This window comes from Rhea pennata, chromosome 8 (genome assembly GCF_028389875.1).
Source record: "Rhea pennata isolate bPtePen1 chromosome 8, bPtePen1.pri, whole genome shotgun sequence".
In the NCBI taxonomy this organism is placed as follows: domain Eukaryota; kingdom Metazoa; phylum Chordata; class Aves; order Rheiformes; family Rheidae; genus Rhea; species Rhea pennata.
Window position 1 is genome coordinate 34,899,855 of NC_084670.1, and position 20,372 is coordinate 34,920,226.

A 20,372-nucleotide genomic window follows, 5' to 3' on the forward strand; every position below is an offset into this window, starting at 1 on the left:
AGAAGAGTCACTAAAGAAACCAAGAGTCTCCTTGATGATAGATTATTTTGCAAATTTTTCTGCTCTTGCATTATATTTTGCTTTACATTTAATTATGAAGCATAATAATTGTTGTGCTGCTATGATCCAGCTAGAAATGAAGAAAGGACTGCAACCTACTGATTCAGAACTGAATTGCAATACAATTAATGTACATTTTGTATTAATGATGGTAAAAAAAATTTCTATACTTGCACATAAGCAGTAGTAGTAGCAGTAGGTGCTACCCAAAGAATAGACATCCATTTTGCTCACTTTGTCCTGTGTTTTCTAATGAGGACTTTTTCTATTCTTACAAGATGTAGCCAAACTTTCATTTTCAGTACTAGCTACTCAGTAGAGAAACTTCCTTCTTTTCTTCTTAATTCTTGATTGCTTTAATTTGCATTGCAACTGGGGCCATGAGATTTTTCTGCTATTTTAAATGCATTTTTTTCTATTGGAATGCGTAAGATATCAAAGAATCTGATTCTGATCTTTGTTTTCCAGGCATGCAAATTTAATTCATTTCATGAATAGATAATGGCATATTTATCCAGAATTTCTTCTTTGTGAAGTAGATTTCAATGCTGTCATGTTTATGTAAACGAGTATATTCCTTAAAACTGCAAAATCTTGCACCAAAAGAATATTATTTATACATACGAAGAAATAACCGCATACTAAACAATTATAAAATATTGTCAGGGAAGTTTTTAAACTGAGCTTGAAGCTTATCAGCATGGATGATACTTAGGTAAACAGATCAGGTTGGTAATTTTAGATAAATAGTATGTGTGTGTGTATGTGTGTCTGTCTGTCTGTATAGGGGTGGCATGCATACATGTGTTTAGATGTTAATTCTTTCTGTAAATATGTGAAAAGCACAGGCAAAGCAAAGGACTACTTAGAGAGACTTAGAGAAAGTGTTATGGCCCGAAAGGCTGTCTCTTGTATGGGGAGTAATACCGGTTGCATACGTAGCCTCTCCCCTGCTCTGCTGTTGAGTTAAGGCAGACTTTCATTACTGTGCATCTCACAATATTAACCTCCTGTCCATCCTGAAACACACATTATTACCACTCAGGGAAGCTGTATTCTGTATTAAGCATCTCAGGAAGGGTATGCCTTCGGGAAACCTCAGAGGTGTAGCGAGCAAAGCATCGCTACAGTCGTCACTTCAGCTCAGCGTGAACATCTAGATCCACCTCCTAAGTATAAAATACTCTGCTGCTTTGACTTTTCTAAGGTTTCTGTTAAAATCATGTATGACTATCTTCTCTTTACCTACTTTTCCTGTGTACAGCACACACAAAAGTATATAGAGACTACTACTTTTGTGTAAGAAAAAAGAATCCCACAGCATTTCTTTTTAATAACTGTTCAGCTACAAAATTTTATTGGTATCCTTTTATGTTCCCTCTAGAGGATGTAATGCACAAAAGCATTGCCACGGAACATATAAAATTACAAATGAAATTTATTGTAAAAAGTAGAATGTCTTCTAGACTGGTGTCAGTATTTATTTCATTCATAAACCAAACTGCAGGTATAATATATTCATTGTCAGCAAGTTCATGGGTGTAAATTGCCATCCAACAGTATTGACTGATATAAGACAGATATTGAAAAGACAATTTAAATTTACTCTTCCAAACATAAACTGTTCCACAAAAGCACTGTAAAAACTCCTTCAAGGTTTTGTGTTGTGCTTCACATTTATGGTTAACTACATAATTTGGTTGTGTCATAATCCACTGTGTTTGGCAATTTGGCATTATAGGCCTGCAAAGCAGATTGAATCCTCACCACTTCACTGGTAGACAGCTTGAGTCTATGACGGAGCAAGCAAGAGAAGAGGTCTAGACGACGTTGGCCAGGTGGAGAGAGTTTATTTACACGATCCCGTATCTCTAATAGCTGCAAAAGTGCCGAGTCCTGTGATCCCTGAGTGTAGGGGTAGTCCAGCTGCAAAATCAAGTCTCGAATTGCTTCGGGGTCGAAGTGCATGCTGTAGCCAAACACTTGGATGTTATTGATTTTCATGTAGCCCAGATTTCGCGAGGGATCAATAAATTCCAGGGGTTCATAGTAGATGCTTTCATTGCCGTTTGGACCATTTGACTTAATTCGACTCCTCAAGTAGATGTGTACTGTTTCAAAAAACGTCTTCCACTTGTTGCCCAGAGTCAGCGTCCAGTTATAACACTGAAGGGGTAAGTCCAGCTTAGTCCGCTCCCAGTCTGGGAAATTATTTTCATTCACAGGCATAAACCAGCTCTCAGAGTGGCTGCCCCCAAAAGGGTTGACATAAACAGCGAGAACAGGCTCTAAGGTGCTGTTTTTAGTTAGGCAAATTTGGAGAGAGAGGCCCAATATCATATGGACCAGGCTAGACTTGTACTTGTTACTCTTAAGAGTAAGGAGCATCCGCTTGCGCCAGGAAGGATCAAACCAGCTATTGAGGCGCATGTCATTGCTGATGAAAATGGCGTGGACCTCGATCCTGCGGTCTGTCTTCTGCAACAAGTACTTCATCTCCAGGTCCTGAAGGTCAGTCTCAAACCCGATGTAGTGCTCGGTCGACTCGGCCACCTCGGGCTTGCAAAGCCCTTGGCTGAGCATGTAGCCGGCGTTGCAGCTGCCACAGCGGGTGCGGTTGTCGGGGGCGCAGCTCAGGCATGCCGCACCGTCCCCCACCGTGCAGGGGAGGAAGCTGTGGCAGGCGACCTGGTCGTTGGGGCAGGTGCACGTGTGAGTCTCTTCGGAAAAGCTTCCCAGCAGGCCGTTCTCATTGCAGTAGAGGAAGGACTGGATGCGGTTTAGCCAGTAGTTTGACGACCTGCAAGGGCAAAACAACGCATTTCAACGTGGAGAGACACCCGAACGCAGTAATTACAAACTTGTGGTTTTTCATGGGAAAGAAAAAAGAACTGTGTTTTTAGTAGCAGATTAAGAAACTATAAACATCAATAAAAAAATAGATGACAGCATCTGCAGTCAGATAAATACCTGTATAAATTGCCTTTTAACGATGCAATATTACAGTAGAGAAGTTTCTTTAAAAATTCACAGGCACACCAGGAACATTTAGTTCGCGTATTTGCTCTCTCTGTGTCTCTATCAAGGAAGCCTGCCAAGGAGTTGGGGTTTTTTTTTTTTTTTTTTTTTGATTGTTTGTTTTGTTTGTAATTGTCTTCAGATAAACATCTTGGAATCCTCTGCTACTAAGATATTTTTACTCATAACACTTGACCAGTGAGGTGATTCCCATGCAGCTAAATGTGTGTAACTGTGCACCATCTTTCTGTTATGATTTTTGTAAGCTTGCAAACTTCCTTGTTAAAGGCTGGAACTGTTTTCGTGAGCTATAGAGTGGCCAAAATATTTACCTGGAACAGCAAACAAGACCCTGCCCCCCTGAAATAGATTCAGACTTAATTCTTTGAACAACTTCCAGCACAACGATATCCCTACAGGAAGCCACGAGTGAGCATGCTGTGTTTACTTTTCATCCTCTGAAATGAAATTAAAAGATCGCTTTAATATTCTTCTTGTCATCTCATTTTGGCTGCACTAGAAGCAAGAGTTAAAGTCCTCTTTCATGCTGGGGAAGCAGATACTGAAACCAGCAGTTGAGGCTGATAAGGCACAGTTGCTAGCAGAAAGACAATGCAAACAACACGGTTACATGGAAATAACCCAGAGGGGGAGAAAAAAAAAAAGTACCTTCTTTCTTTGTCTATATTTTTCAGTTCTTCCTATTAAACCTAGCAGTGTGCAACTTAAAGAACTTTCTTTGGCTGCTGCAGAGTCACTTCCGTTGCTGTCACCTGAAGGACGGTGGTTTTGCAGATCTTCCCTTTTCATTGTGTAGTTTTAAAGAGAAATTGCAATGCCTCATTCATGGCTGACTTAGGTTTTAAGTCACCCCTGAATTTGGCTCAGGTGTTTCATAGTTCAGAAATCATTACTTTTCTTTTTCTCTGATTATAAAATAAATACTAAAACTAAAAATCTATAGCATCTCAATCTGGCTTTTTAAAAACATGAAAATAAAGGTAAGACATTTTATACTCTGTCATCTCTTTTTTTTTCACATATTATCTATTAGTATTTTACAGAAGTACAGATATGTATAATAATATCCATTACATGAATGTCTCAATAACTACCTTCTCCTTTCCGCTTAACTGAAAGTCAACATTAAGCAGAAATGCACCTGGCAAAGTTTATTCCTCAGAGTCCTGGTTAAAAATCAGACTGTCCATTCTATAAGTAAGTCCAATATCAAAATATAATGTTATCTCCAAATTGGAGGAAATATTAACATTATTGCTTTTGCAGGTGGAATTGGAAGATTCTGTGTGCTGTGTCTGGCTTGGTTTGACCGTAATCTGTACCTACTGAGCTTGCTCCAATACCTCGCAGGAACAGTAGTTCAGTTGTGTTATGACCCTATTTCCCATTATGGGATGACCTTTGCAGTCAGGCTACTGCTCACGTGGTATATCTTATTACTACTATGCCTGCAATGCACCACAGCAGTGAAAGCGGAGAAGATATGTGTCTGAAGGCGTGAAAATCCCCTCTCAAAGGTCTCCCATTCTGGCCTTTTCCTAACTCTTTATAGCTCTCTGTGCTTAACTAGAAACTTATGAGAGTTCCAAAAGCTGTAAGACAAAAGATGTAAAAGTCTAGCTTTTCACTTTCCCTAGATCTTTGGGTCTAAAAGCCATTTGCTTTTCAGTCTCCTGGTATTAGGTTCATACTGTTAGTATCAGTTGGAAACACATGACTACTATATCAAGGTTAAGCATTTTCAACAGCAGTTGATCAGACTTGTAAATGTGAGTTTTAGCACCATCTCTCATGTCTCTTACAGACAGAGGTCCCATTTCTTAGAAAAGTTTTGTTATAAATTACATTTCTAGAAAACCTCATTTTGCATAGAACAGCTCTGAGCTTCTGGATACAGATCTGAATTCAGCCCAGTAGAGGATAAACATATGAAGACATACTGTAAAGATGTTCCTCGTATCACAGAGTGTTGACTGTAGAGTCTAAATCTCCTTGGCTCGCTCACACAAAACATCAATCATGCCGTATAGTTTGGATATCTAAGTATAGGTTTCCATGATATATTCTGGCCAGAGGAAAGCCCACTGTGCCTAAGCCCTGATCCAGATGAAGCCATGTGTCTGCATGAGTTTCTCAGCAGAGATTGGTAGCTTGGATTTGGCATTGTGTTAGTGTGATCACATCATTTCCGAATGGCTTGGAGGTGAAGCAAGAACATTTAACCTCTGGCTTGGAGCTCATACAGTGTGATCCTTCACGCCAGCTATACATTCTGAAGCCTAATTTTAGATAACTTTCTGATAGATTTTAATCAGTGTAATTTTGAGTATTATTTTACTAAGCAAAGGAAGATAATCTGCAGCTTGCAGCTCATCTCCGTTTTGTTTCATCTATCCTTGTTTCCTCTTAGATCTAGTGAGTAGAATTATAGTTTATTATATTGCATGACTATGTATTATTCTGCTTTTTATTTGGCACTGCAATACTTCAAAGAATGATCTGCCCATTAATTTTCAGTCCACATCACAAATATCACTGCTAGTGTTTTGAAGAAAATAGAAAAACAAATCAGGAACAACATAAACATTAAGCTTACAAACTTGCAATCAGATACTGTCTACTATTACAAATACACAGGTATTAAATGAATCATGAGAAAAAGGATGACAGAAAGATGGAGACTTCTTGAGAAAGACAGCACTGTTGGAAGATAAGGATTGTTCACTGTTGGAAAGAGCCTCTTTAAACAAGCAAAATTACTTTTGCTGATAAAGATTGATTTGATGTGGGGTACATATTTTTCCTGCCACACAGACTCAAAAAATTTTTTCCTTGTTAATGATCATTAGAGCACTGTTGTTTCTGTTGCTGTGACAAGCAAAACATTTTACTTTATTTATTTATTTATTTTAATGAGCCTAACTTCCATTTCTTCATTAAGAGACAGAAGAAGCAGTCTGAAAATTTTCTGCATAAAGTACATACCTGCACAATAAAGTAAGATTCCTATCTAAAATTTGTTTTATAACCTAATATTTAGCTTATTAAAACAACTATATGTTTGATCATCAATAGTTGCAAGGAAAACAAGAACTGTAGAAGGAAGGATATTTTCTTTTTATTCTAGACAAAGTTCAAAAAAGAGATGTCTTACACTTTTTGCCTTATTTTAATCTGTTACCTTGTTTTAATTAGACAGATTTCAAGAAGTTCTAATTATACTTCCCTGTCTTTGATCAGTTTTGAAGCATAATTTCTGTGTAAAAAAAAAATCAGCTGTTTTAACTGACTGCCTTTTTAAAGCTGGTGTTAAGGAATACTGTTATTCATTCTAAATTTATTGCTTTTGCCCAAGTAAATTAAGTGAAAATTAAATACTTAATTAAACTTAATAAAATTAAATGAAAATACATGAGATGTAGGCATATACCTACCTTATTTAAGCTTCTCACCCTTAATTAAATAAATTCACATTGGAATGTGATTCTGGAAGCTTTCTTATTCTCCTGTAAATAAAAGATGATCATTTCAATGATTGTAATTATACTTCTGGACCCTGCAGTTAAGGGGAAAGGCTTGAGTAGAAGCGGATGCATCCCACAGGTCAATATCTGGCTGCACAGCTGGTGCAGCCAGACTGGCAGGGATTAGACTTTTGCAGGCACCAGATCCTCTTTGAGAAAGAAGGACAGCTGGAGAGAGACAACAAGTGTTGGAAAATGCCAGGCAAGAACATCCTGGCCATTAGGCTTGCTAACCTTGCGAGAAGGGCTTCAGATGAGGTTTTTGGTGGCTGGAGTCCAGCAGATCCTGACACAACTTCAACATTACAACTTCTTCAGGAAGTTTCGAAGAAGTGGTTGGATTTGCCTGGGTGCTTGTGACGGATGCATACAGACTCTTTAGGGAGGAGGTGCTCTCCATGCAAAGGAGCACTTTGAACTAAAACCACTGTTGAACAAGGAATGAACTGGTCAGGAGCTTGAGCGTCAGGATCAGAAGAGAGGGCCGTGATAGGGTTGCCATGGTGCACATCTGCGATAGACCAGAAGATCAAGACAAGGAAGTAGATGAAATCTTCAAAAAGCTGTAAGAAGCCTTATGATCACAGGCCTTGATCCTTGTGGGGTACTTCAACTATCCTGACTTCTGCTGTTGTGGAAACACGGCAGGGCACAGTCTAAGAGAATGCTGTAGTTCATCAAGGACAAATTTTTGATGATTGAGTTGAAAAACCCAAGGGAAGTGAGGAAGACAAGCAGCAGAATAGTTATCCTGGGATTCAAGAAGGCAGTCTTTTGCTTATTCGGGGAATTAGTAGGCTGAGTCCCAGCGGAGGCTGCTCTGAAAGGTAAAATGACCCAGGAGAGCCCACTGATCTTCAAGAACAGCGTCCTTACAACTCCAGAATAGTCTGTTTGGAGGTGCAGGAAGTTAAAGAGGTATAGTAGGAGGCTGATTTGGATGTATGGGAATTCTTGTCTGAGCTCAAATATCAAAGTGTATTTCAGCTGAATGTGGGGAGAAATACTCCCTACCTGGGAAATGTCAAAACTCAGTTTGAGTTGAAACTGGTGAGGAATGTGAAGGGCTGCTACAGGTGCATTATCAGTGGAAGTCAGACTTCTGAAGGAAAGAGAAGCCTACTGCTGAATGACATAGGGGACCTGCTGACAGAAAAGACTAAAGTACATAGTGTCTTCTTTGCCTTGGTCTTTAATAGCAATGTCTGTTCCCAGGCAGACAAATACAATATCCTTCACTTAAGACCAGAATAAACCCATGTAACAGTACAGGCTGGCTGCTCACTGGCTAGAAAACAGCTTGCAGGAAAGTGCCACAGAGTCCTGGTGGATTTCACATTGAACATGAGCTAGGAGTACGCTCTCGTGACAAAGAAGGTCAAGTGCAGAGATTATTCTTCCTTGTGTTTGGCACTTCCAAGACTTCGTCTGGATTCAGACCCTCTGTGCAAGAGGTTATCAACATACTGGAGCAATTCCAGAGGTGGGCAAGCCAAGGGCTAGAGTGTATGAAATATGAGGAGAGCCTGAGAGAACTGAATTTGTAAAGACTGAAGAATGTAAGGTCAGAGGAGGATCTAAACGCTTTGCTCAAGTATCTTACAGAAGGAAGCAGAGAAGATGGAGCCAGACACTTCTCAGAGATGAACCATGAAAGGACAAGAAACTATGGGTGGAAGTTGCAACAAAGGGAATTTTGACTAGATAGAGGAAAAATACTTCACCATAAAGGTGACCAAACACTAAAAGGTTGACAAGCAAAGTCTGGAATCTCCATCTCTGGAAGTATTAAAAACTCCACAGGACAAGGTTCTGACATCTGAGCAGGGGATTGGACTAGATTGCTTGCAGAGATGCATTACAAACTAAATTATTCCATGACTCTTCATGTTTTAAGAGGCTGTTCCAGTGGAAAGGTGTTGCCCTCCCTCAGTGCTTATTGCTAGTAGGATGAGTCTCTAATACCTCTTTCTGAGTGACATATTGGCTCTTTCCATCTCATTAGAAATCCAAGATTTTGTTGCTTTCCCTGAGCTCATTATATGAGACCAGTTTATGCTAACATTGGAATATAAGAACCACTGAGTTGTTCAACATTCTCCACAAGGACCTTAGCCACAAGTTGACTAAAAACTTCACACAGATGACTGATGTACCAAGTCAGTGATTACCATCTGTATTACGGCATGTCGTTCTGAAAACATTTAAGTGAACTACTTTGTTCAAGAAAAATCTACATATATCTAATAGATATCTTTGTTGCTTTAAAGGGTATCCAATTTTCTTTTATATCTTAAATAATCTTACCATAGCCTCCAAACAACAGTAAAGTGTGGGAAGATCTTTTGAAGCTCAGTGCACCTAGCATGAGACAATCAAAATCTTACCTTTCTCCCAGATAATTACTTTCTTCACCTAAGATTCAGCCAGTATCAGTTACTTGGAGTGACTGAGCTAGTGCTTGCTTGCCTCACTACTCTGTGCAAAATTGAGTTCACCTTTCCTAATTTTATGCCTCACTAATCTTCTCTGATAATTTCCATTATTAGAAATGCTTCACCTTTTCTCATATTCAAGATTTATTCCTTGGCCCTGTACCATAAAGTGAGAAAAATGCTTATTAACCTTGTTCACACTCATTTGTGCTCCATCATGGCCCATGGACTTGTGTATGTCCAGTTTGTTTAAGTGGTATTCAGGCCAGGTAATTCCTTAAGGTCATCTTCCTTCATCCAAGAGGAAGCATCTTCCTTGCTTCAGACTTCCTCCTTGGTCTCAGGGGCTTGGGGTTCCTGAGGGCCCCCCTGCCAGTGAAGACTGAGGTGAAGAAGGCATTCTATACCTCTGCCTTTTCTGTATTCTTTGTCACCTGGGCCCCTGCCCCATTTAGCAGTGGACCCACATTTCCCCTCATCTTCCTTTTGCTGCTAATGTATTTTTAGAAGCCTTTCTTGCTGCCCTTCACATCCTTTGCCAATTTCTACATTAGAAGGGTTTTAGCCCTACTCCCATCCCTGCATGCTCAGACTGACTCTCTATTCTTCCTTTGTCACCTGCCTCTGCTTCCACCTCTTCTACACTTCCATTTTATGTTTGAGTTTAGACACGAGCTGCTTATGCATCTATGGGGGTCTCCTGCATGCCTTGTTTGATCTCCTGCCTGTTAGGATGGAGAATCAATCTTGAGCTTAGATCTAGGAGGAGAACAGAATTGTTCATACATTGTTTGAGCCCTGCTATGTTGCTCCTTCAGAAGATATCAGAGCGGTTAAAGTCCTCCATAAGAATCAGGATCTGTGAATATGAAGCTTCCCATTGCCTGAAGAAGGCATTTTCTACTTTTTATTCCTGGTCAGTCAGGATAGAGTAGGCACACACTATAAAGGGCTGCCCAACTTTTTTTCACTCCCAACTTTTTTTTTGCTATGTAGTAACTTTACTTTCAAAACAAAATAAATTATTTGAATAGCATTGCAAGTGTAAATCCAAAACAAGTGCTTGCTCGTGTTCAATACACTGTAACATTAAACATAAGAACAAAGCAGTATGGTCACCCTATGTAATAGCTGTAGCAAGTATTTAATCATGATATGACACTTTTACCTCCCTCTCTGCCTCACTAAGTGCTTAACATCTGCTGTACATCAGATGGTTCACTTACAGATGATGAGCACTCAGCGAGACAGATGCTAAGTGAAAAAATGGAGACAATTTAACAGGAAGTGTATGGGCAGTAAAATACCCATTACCTATTTTTCCCTCCTTTGGAGGTTTGAGTCCAATATAAATCTGTTGTAGAGGAACATCAACAGCGACTGCAGCAAAGACTGTGTCTTTAAAATGTCCTGCTGTTGATCTTGTGGGATTGCCTCTTGGGAAGGACAGAGAGGACTCCAAGTGCTTTGTTTCCATGCTGTGATTCATAACAAGAACATTAATTGCTACTAAATTGGATAATGGTCTTTATGCGAATGCACTTGTCTTCTGGGAGTCAGGGTAAAACTACTGCCTGCGCAGTCACCAGAAGGCTGGTGGATGATTGATCAGAAGTCTGAAAGATTTATTGAACCTAACAAAAATAAAACACTACTTGAACCACAGCTCAAATAACCATACCTGAAATTATGGGACTATGGCTAATATGTCAGGTATGTCAGTGAGAGTCTCGATGACAGCTGCAAATCCTACTTAAGAAGATGATTAAACAGAAGTAATTAAACTATTCTGAGTTCACACCTTAGAGTTTCACAGCTGGCTGTATCTGTGCCAGATATTTCAAAGCTATTCTAAAGGTGTGAACCACAGTGAAAACAATATAAACATACTGGGAAATGTATAGAAAAGAAGATCCTCTAATGGGTGATTAGGTGAAATCCCCAGTTAGCATACAGGAAAGGATATAAATTAGCTATGAAAATTTTAAGGAAATGTTGTTTCTGTGCGTCAAAAGTACTCCCAACATAGAAGTGGATGTTTGGGGGACTAAAAACATATAGCTGGGGTTGTGCCTGCTGCATACTGGTTATTCAATAGAAAAGGAACTAGATGCAGCAGGACATTCATTCTGTGGTTATGTTGTTGGGGTTAATAACAACCTATACTGAATCTGCAGTAATTTATAGAAGTAAAATAACATTTTCTCCCTGTTAATCACATCTAAGATCTTCTCAAATTCTACACTCCTTATATCACCATTCTGCAGCTACTGGCCCTTGCATTAAATCTGGTACTCTATATTTTAAAAGCAATAATGCATGTCACTTTTAAATTCTACAGGGTCTTTGTATTGTGAGACAAACAGGAATTAAGTCCGTATTTTAAATGGCATAGGACGCTCATAGAACAACACTGTCAAGAGTTACTTGACTTTCCAGACTAAATGATATTTTGACATTAAAAAGATGCTTTTTTCATTATTTAAATTAAGTTCATCAAACTAGCTAAGTCTGATAAGGGGGCAGCTGCTAGCTAAGCTATCATGACATGTTCTTATCATCTTAAGAACAGACTCCTGTCATTGCTCTTATTGATTAAACAAAGCCACATCTAATTTGCAGATCTTCTCAAAGTTCCCCAAAGTCTCCTCTTGGCAAGCATAGCATTTATCAATGACCTTTTAATGTGTCTCTCTCTCTTTTTTTATTTTTTTTTTTTTTTAATAAAAGGACACTTGACTAAAACAGTTTAGAATTGTATCCCTGAATAAATCTGTACATATAGATGTTTTAACTTATTCGAAATGTATAAGGCTTGTTGATTTTGCTGGATTATATTACACTTGACTTTTCAGAGGACCTCTACAGTTATACTGTTATGAATTCGTTTCCAAAGGTTTGTAATTTTAACTACATTAATATTTGCACTCTCCTTATCCTGATGAGAAATTTTTTTCCTCTGAAATATTCCCCCTGGACCGTCCTATAAAAGTCATAAATAAAACTTTTTAAGATAACATACCCACTAGTGTTTGACACAGCTGTAATCCTAATGACCATTATATGATAGCAAAATCAGAATCAAACTACTTTGTAGCACCAGCCAGTTATTTAAACAGCTTCAGATCAGAGATAAACTTTGAAAACTTTTACTGGGTAATGATCCATAGCACAGCAGGAATAAGGGGAATAAGGCCCAAATGAAATAATGGTGTCAAAAGCAGAATAAAAGAGCAATTAGGGGTGTCAAGAAAAAAATGATTTGTCTTGTACAGAAGGAAGAAAGATGCTACTAAAAATAAAAAAGCTATGTAGCTTGTATTCTTTTTAAAACCATTCATCTGTTATGTATTTGCCTGTGTTTATAGTGCTAGATCATTTTTAAGAGGATGAATTGAAAAAAATAATGTGAAAATGAGTATACTAGATGTATGAAACTCATCTTGGGTCACTGATTATCCATTACTTCAGTGGGTTTTTCCAGATACATATCAAAGTGTAATTATAAAGAAAACATCTTATTTAGGTGCTTCAATGACTGACAGTTTGATCAATCTCTTTAAGACACTAGAAAAATAGCTAACCAGCTTACCGTAAGATTAGCAGCTTTTTCATCTCAAGGAAAACCAAAGAGGTATCATAAAATTTGCCAGACTGAAGGTGGAAAAAAAAGAAAAAAACCTACTCGCAGCTGAATTTATTAGCTTTGAAAGAGGTTCACATTAATGCAGTTTGAGCAACGGCAGCTTGGGGCTCTTTGCTCTGCGTTCGACGGTCTGCAGCGTAGATGTAGCAATGCATGAAAGAAGGGGAAGGAACGCTCCGGCTTAAAAAAAGAAAAAGGAAGGAGAAATGAAATTGGGTTTTGAAATTAAAGGTCTGCCGCTACATAATCTGAAGCGAAAGCGTAGAAGTAGCTTGCTTAAGGGTGCCTGGGGTGTTAAATCACGTATAGGTATGAAGCTATTGTGGTAGTGCTGTGAGGATGGGGCCTCGTTAGCTTACTGGTGATTGAAATATGCTTGTGTAAGGCTAATTTGCATGCTTGACCTATGGGAAGAAGTAAGCTCGTGGGGGCTACTGAGACCAGCTGGATTGCCTTCAGCTCCACATATATCCCCCAGGCTAAAAGTGCACTTTCAAAGATGTCTAAGATACAGTTATGAGCTGCTGTTGCAACAATAAAACGCATCCCAGCAGAACCAGTTTGTGGCAGAAATTCTAGCATTAGTGTAGAAGGTAGCCTTGCCTGAAAGGCCTTGCTATGCAATGCAGCAGATATTGTCCAAACTGCTGAAAAATGCATGCAGGCTACTGAGTGTTTTAATGTTGTGTCATAGCACAGGAGAAAGCTGCAGCAATGAAAAAAAAAAAAAAAAGAAGAAGTGCTGAGAAAAGCATCCAAAATTTTAATTATGTTGTGGGGCAGGAAGAGATTTAGTGCCTTCAGCTGCACGACTGCATGATTTTCTGGAATTAAGCTGCTATACTACCAGTAAGTCAAAGCCCTGTTTGCAGGCAGTAACAGAGCCATGGTTTCACCTGTGGAACTGACACAAGACCATTAAATTTTCCCATTTTCCTGCTGCTTTTGAGACAGGACCTCCGTTCATAACTAAGTTGTGTAGGCATCCTTATTCCCAGGTACGAACAGCTGAAATAAAGAAATCCAGTTTCCATTCCTGCAAAACTGGTTCTAGCTATAATTATGGAAGTAGGCTTAAAGAAAATCCCCTGGCTCTTTCACAGTCCACTTACATGATCATGACCATAGACAAGTCGCTTCTTCTCCTTCTTGGATAATGATCTTGCATTTTTTTCCACTGTTTTTCTATTTAGATTATAAATGTTGGGGTCTCTATATGTTATTGCAATATCAACAGCAGTAACATGTCATTTTCTTCCATTATGTAGAATCAAAATCATTACACTGAAGCAAGCATCTCCCAGTAAAGAGTAATGGTTTTAATTAAAGAATACAAAACTCAATTCTGTATTCATTGCTCACTTTTTGTTATATAAAAACCCCTCAAGAATAAAGAAAATAACTCTAATCTCAGTGTGTGTTTTTTCCTCATATTATATTAATACTAAAAATAACTGAAAAAAATATATTTTGAACAAAATCTCAAAGTTTTAATATAAGTACAATTTCTTTATGGGAGGGGAGGTGTTTGTTTTTCTGGTACAGTATTTTTGAATAAATTATAAGGACCTCCCATAAAAATCTTAAAGAAAAGCAGAAGCTATCTGAAAGAGCTGTGATGTGTTGCTTTTAAATAAATTATTTCTCTATTTTTTTTAGTAATGGACAGATGCAAAATGTATATAATGTCAACCAGCAGACAGTATAGTAGCAATGTTTACAAGCAAATTCCAAATAATTGCATCTCTTCTGTTGTTTTTATCTTCCTTAAAAACCCGCAGCATGCAAAATTAAAGTGAAAGGAAAGGCTGAGCCACTGGGTCAACAGAAGAACAATTTTCTGCACAAGGATCTGCAGCAAAAGAAAATTAATGCAAATCCCTGAAAGTAAGGAATCGAATTCCCATCTTAGTAAGAGGTGCAAAATTTCTCTTCAAATATATCCTAATAAACAAAAAAGAAGTGAGTAGCCTTACAGAACTGTTTTCTTTCCCTGCCAACTATTGCACGATTGTTGAGAGAAAAAAAAACATATATACATATATAGAGAGAGACAATTCAGAATAATAATCCTTCTTACAGATTGCTGAAAACTGATATATCTTTCCACTCATCTATATAGGCTGGTTTCCTCAAATTAGAATGACCGAAAGCTGTTAAAGAAAAGCTCAACAGGAGGATTTGAAATGAGTATGCATGAGTAGGACTGTGTGTGCCTGTGAACCTCTCCCCACACATTGCTATGGATATCCCCATAAATAAATAAATATAATATATATATGTAAGTATATATATAAATATATGAAGGGTAATTGACTGTAAATTATAACCTGAAGAAGTGACAACTTTTGCTGCTGAAGAAGAGTATATTACTTTTGATAAGTTATTTATGATGTCCTTAGATATTCAGGCTCATTCTGTTGAGTTGATCCCCTGCTTTTTGTTAGATGTTTGCATTTGCCCTACTACCAAAGCTAGTAAAGAAAACCTACCCATGCAAAAGAGCCTGCTTAAAATCTCGTAATTTTTGTTTAGGAGAATATAATCCAAAAAAGTAATGTTAAATCCCTTCTTTAGTGAAACCAACATGTTGAACCTGAAAAGAATTAATTTAAGGGGCCTGTCTTTCATAGAGACTTTCTAGAAGTTAACGTTAATAACCAGAACCAGATTGGAGCAGACAACATTTCACTGTAGGAAAAAAAATCCATTAAAGTCTACATACTTCTGACAAGTGAAAATATGCAGATAACATTTCAGAGCCTACAACAGCATGCATGTTAAGACATTTTTAGCGTTCTTAACGTAGTTATTTTTAATAGCTCCGTAATATCGTTGATTATGTGGGATACCAAAAGCTCTATCACTAATAGTCTCCAGGAGGTTTTCCATTTATATATATATATGAAAAGCACACACTCTTCCTTAATACCATAGTGATGAATTTGAATTTCTGATGGGGATAAAGAGATGATAAGAAGTCTTCTGCATGCAAGAAGCTGAGTGGATGGACTTAAAAAATAAATAAATTAAAAGAAAAAGCTCTGCTCCGTCATTATGGTATAACTTGCTGATTACCGCCTAAAACTCCAGAAAAAACAATGTGTACAGTATGTTCAGGTGAAGCTGTAAAAATGCTTTCCTGTTAAATGGCATTTCTGATATTAAATTTTACTGAAATACAAGCAGTCTAGTTCTGGAGAGCAACCTGAAGAGAAATGGAGAAATGCACAAACTGCAGAAAAGTGTAATTCTGTCCTCACTTATTACCAAATGAAATGCCACGTACAGCAACTTGTTCTCCTTTGCTTGGTGCATTTGGATGTCACGTGTATTCAGCCTGGAGCCTGTGTGCAGAATAAAGAGCTTGTTTTTTTGCGTAGTACAAAGTTATACCACTACTCCTGTAATTCAAGAGCATTGCGCTGTTAACTACTTAAGCTCAGAAAGGGTCGTCAAACTTTAAGATTACCAATGAGTTTGTGAACCATGAAGAATTTCTCGTTGATTGTTTTTAAATAGTTAATTCCCAGGGTAACAGCATGATCAGGATATTCCCCCAAAGGATTCCCTCTGTTCTTTGCAATGCTCAGCAAGTGTTATTTTCCTTTCTGTTACATTTATGAGAAAAAAATGACCACAGAACAAACATGAAGACAGTTGGGATTGACATTACCAGAAAGCAGAAGAAAATCAGCCTCGTACAAATAAGGCTTGTTTGGCTGAAACCACGTTAGAAATCACATGTCAGGCTAAAGGCCACAGTTCAATGATATAATTTAAAATATTAAAGAGGAATGCCACCTGTACTTGCAAACTGCAGTATGTTGCAGATGATGTGCAACATGTGCCTTTATTCAAATATAACTTGATTAAATTCTTTTAAAGCTATCCAGCAGCTTCCACTGGCAGTTTTTAGTTTCTATGGAAACCTTTTTTTTTTTCATAGTGCTGAATTTCTGCCTGAACTACCTGCCCACATATGACTGCTTAAACTTGTGCATGAAAAACCTATATCTTTTGCTTGTTAGGCACTAGTGGGTCAAGTAAAATGGATCAGATTACTTGCAGCATAATCTCCAGTGCTTCCTACTTCTTTCAGTAGGTTTTGGGTTGCAACAGATGGCTGAACAGTTTAATATGGCTTAGACTTGGGCCTTATACAAAATGCACCATCAAAAACAAAAGAAGTGGGTTGCATTAGCCAACTTGTATCTAGATAATGCTTAAGCATATAAGAATACAGAGCTATAACAGCTACAGACAGTACTAATTAAGAACAACTTATATATAATGATCAGTTTTTCCCCTGAACATCGGTGAGACATCTCTTGCTAATAAACAAAAGACAATTAATACATTTTTTTTCTAGAGGAACAGTGCAGATATCTAACCTTAACAAAATCAATGGCAAAATAAAGTGTTTAAAACATAGAGTTGCAGACTTTAGGGAATTGCCCTTAAAACAAGGATTTCTCTGGTCTTGCATGTATAAATATATATATATGCATATATATATGTGTGTATATATATATATATATATATATATAATGACATTTTCATTTTGATGTAGTAAACTTAATCTTGATGGTTTGATTGGAAAAAAAAAAAAAGGGATTGAAGTTTTGTTCCTCCGTTATCTAAATTGGAGGGGAGGAAATTATTTAGGAAAAAATGACTCCTGATTTCCTTTGTCTCTACAAACTTACGGTTTATTCCTTCTGAGATGTTATCGCCTCTAGAATTTGTTTTTATTCACCTTAAAAGTGCTCTATCTGTATTAACTGGCTATGCTTCCATTTTCAATAGACCTTTCCTTTAAATATCTAAAAATCTGTAGAGACAAAAGTAATATTAGTCTCCAATTTTTTGCAGCATTGTTATAAAGTGACCGTGTTCCCTTGTGGAGTTGTGTTTGCTGCTTCTGTTTTCTTTTGTTCCTTAATTTCCACATAAATGTTTGTTATACTTAAGCTTCCACTCATCTCTTTGCATGCTGCAAAAGATAACACGAAAATCTGTCTGCGAGGTTGATGCTGATAATTAACAGGGAGCTCAAAGGAAAAGGAAGAAGCAGTGAACGGATTTTCTGCTACATAAATTAAAAAGGAGAGAGTTTTAGAGAAAAAAATCATTGTCACGCATGAGCACAGGGAAGTTCTCAAATTTGCATGCACAAATCTAATTAGGGGGTAAGATACTCAGCAAGGGTAAATTGGCACAGGAGCGTTTCTGGCTCTGGGACTTCCCATACTCTCGTTGCCTTTTAATTTTTCTCATTTGCTGCATGGAACCTGCCTTGTCTGTCTGTCTGTCTGTGTGTAGCATGTTTTGGCAAAATTCAATATGCTAGGCTGAATCGTTTAAAGAGGGCACGTTCCTTAAGGATATTCCTGTTTTCACGGTCAGTTAAAGATAGTTCTCCAAGCGCAGCACCAGGAACTGAGCAACTGGAATGGAAACTATTATTTAGATGTGTTTTTTCAAGCATAAGAAGCAAGAGTGCTTTTTAACTATAGAACATGAAATTGGTTAACATATTTTTCGTTTATATATCATGCATGCAGATGTTTCTGCTAAGGTTAATAAATCCGCATTACTCTTACTTATTACCAGGTGAAGTGATAACATCACCTATTGTTACTGATTTCTTTCTGACCTGCCAAAATATTTCTTACTCAACTTAAGCTTCTCCTAGCAGGACCTACGCTTGTAAGTCCTTGCGGTGCACAAAAGGGATAGTAATATATTGAACTATAAACAGCAATGGCCAATGTTTTCCAGCACACAGTCATTGCCTGTAACTAGACAAAGAAATTTAGCACCCCAAGACACAATACTTACAAATAAATAGATGAATACTGTTAATTTAATATAGAACAATACAAGTTTTAAATTACATTTAATGTTCTTCCTATAATTCATTCACTGACAGTTTATTTTCTCTGTAAGAAATTAAAAATGATTACAGGAAAGTAGTATCTGAGCCCATGTCAACAGTTGGTTCGATCTTTAACAATATACTGAACAATTTACAGTCCAGAAACGTGTATTTAACTACTGTTATTCCTCTTTTAAATGAAAAAAAATAATTAAAATTCTGCTGGGGGAGGTATATTTGTGTAAAAGAACTTCAGAAAATGTTGATTTCTTCCATTAACTTTTTGTGTGTGTCTCTTTTTGATACCTGCCAGGTTGACAAGAAGTTCTGCAGCAGATCGATGATTGCTGCTGCAGAAATCAGACTGAATCCGCCTCACAGTGGGCAGATGAAGTTGAAGTTAATGAAAAGAAAGAGCTATTATTTCATTAATGATAAAATTATATTGTAACTCCTTCCACATAACAGCAAAAAGAATGAGGAAGAATCTGAGCAATAAGAGATATCTTTCCTTGTCAATCAGCTAGTCGAAAATAATAAAAGCTTTGAAAAGAAAAGCTATTATTCAAGGCAAATACCACATATTATAAAAAATAGCTTCATTTCATTCATTCATCAGTCAGTAGGAAAAAAAGAGTTTTTTTATCAGCTTCTACCTTCCACATGGCAGTAAGTTGACACAAATTGGATATGTTTTATTTGCTGCTATTCTCAACCATTGTCTTACTGCAAAACATTTTATGCAGCATGCTTAATATGATAAGCACACATTTAATTTTGAGTACGTAATGGTTCTATCGTGAGTCTTTAAAAATGCCAATTAGTAGAAAACATTCAGAGGAAGTATATCTCTATAGTTCATCACTAAGAGAGATGAACTATAAAAATGGGGTGGAGGGAGATCTGACACAAAGTTGGCTGAGGTCAGTGATACCAGTAGAGGAGATTTCACATGGCACGTAGCAGCAGCTCTAATTCCAGTTGATTTCAGTGGGATTGAAGTGGCCGTAAAATTTTTCCATGTGGTCACTAGACAGTAAGAGATGAAAGTCGAATTCCCTTTTTATTCAGTGCTGTTAATATGTTGCCACCTCTTGATTGTTGCTCAGGCGATTGAGGTGCATCCTGCCACCGATGCCCTCAATGGCAGCAGGATGTTGCCTGTACCACTTGGGTCTTCACTCTCAAACTTGGCACAGAAATGAGATGTGTTTGCTTCTTAAAAGTAGCCACTTTCTTCACCCCCATGGTCATGGCTTTGGGATGAATCCCTTCTCCACTTAGTGAGGTAGTAGATGTCATGGTGGGACTCAGCCCAGCAAACCCCACCAGCTAGCAGCCATGGTCCTAGGCCTGCCCCTGACTCTCCAGTCCATCTGTGTACGCAAGTCAAGAATATATTATATTCATATACTCCCTCACTAAGCCAAATACTTATAGCTCTTTGAGTATTTGTATAATGACCTCAACATCTCCCAAGCACTCTTCCAGTTTCTTCCTCATCCTCCTTGAAGGGTGAGTTGGACTAAGTTTCTATGCAGAAGACTTCTTTTTGTTAGACCCTGGGAGCTGTTAAGACTGCAATCACCTTCTAACTGTTGAGAAGTGCTATGCTACAATAATCCACTTTTATGGGAGTTTGGAAGATGAATATAAAATAACATAATCCCCAGCTGTGCTATTATGGGTAAAGTCATCCCATTAATCATACTCAGTTTTACTTTGCAGCTTAACAGCATGCAAAGTTTTGCTCACCACTCAGGTACCTTGACACCAGCAGTTACACA

General features: G+C 37.8%; 1 protein-coding gene across 2 annotated transcripts in view; it reads right to left on the reverse strand.

Annotated features, from left to right (window-relative positions):
- Positions 1 to 1,556: 1,556 nt before the first annotated feature.
- BRINP3 (BMP/retinoic acid inducible neural specific 3) overlaps positions 1,557 to 20,372 on the reverse strand; it is a 201,518-nt gene continuing 182,702 nt past the window's right edge. For both annotated transcript variants that reach the window (XM_062581502.1, XM_062581503.1), the window contains one exon: positions 1,557 to 2,860. In XM_062581502.1, coding sequence (XP_062437486.1) covers positions 1,744 to 2,860 — 1,117 coding nt within the window. In that variant the 3' untranslated portion in view covers positions 1,557 to 1,743. The remainder of the gene's footprint in view (positions 2,861 to 20,372) is intronic.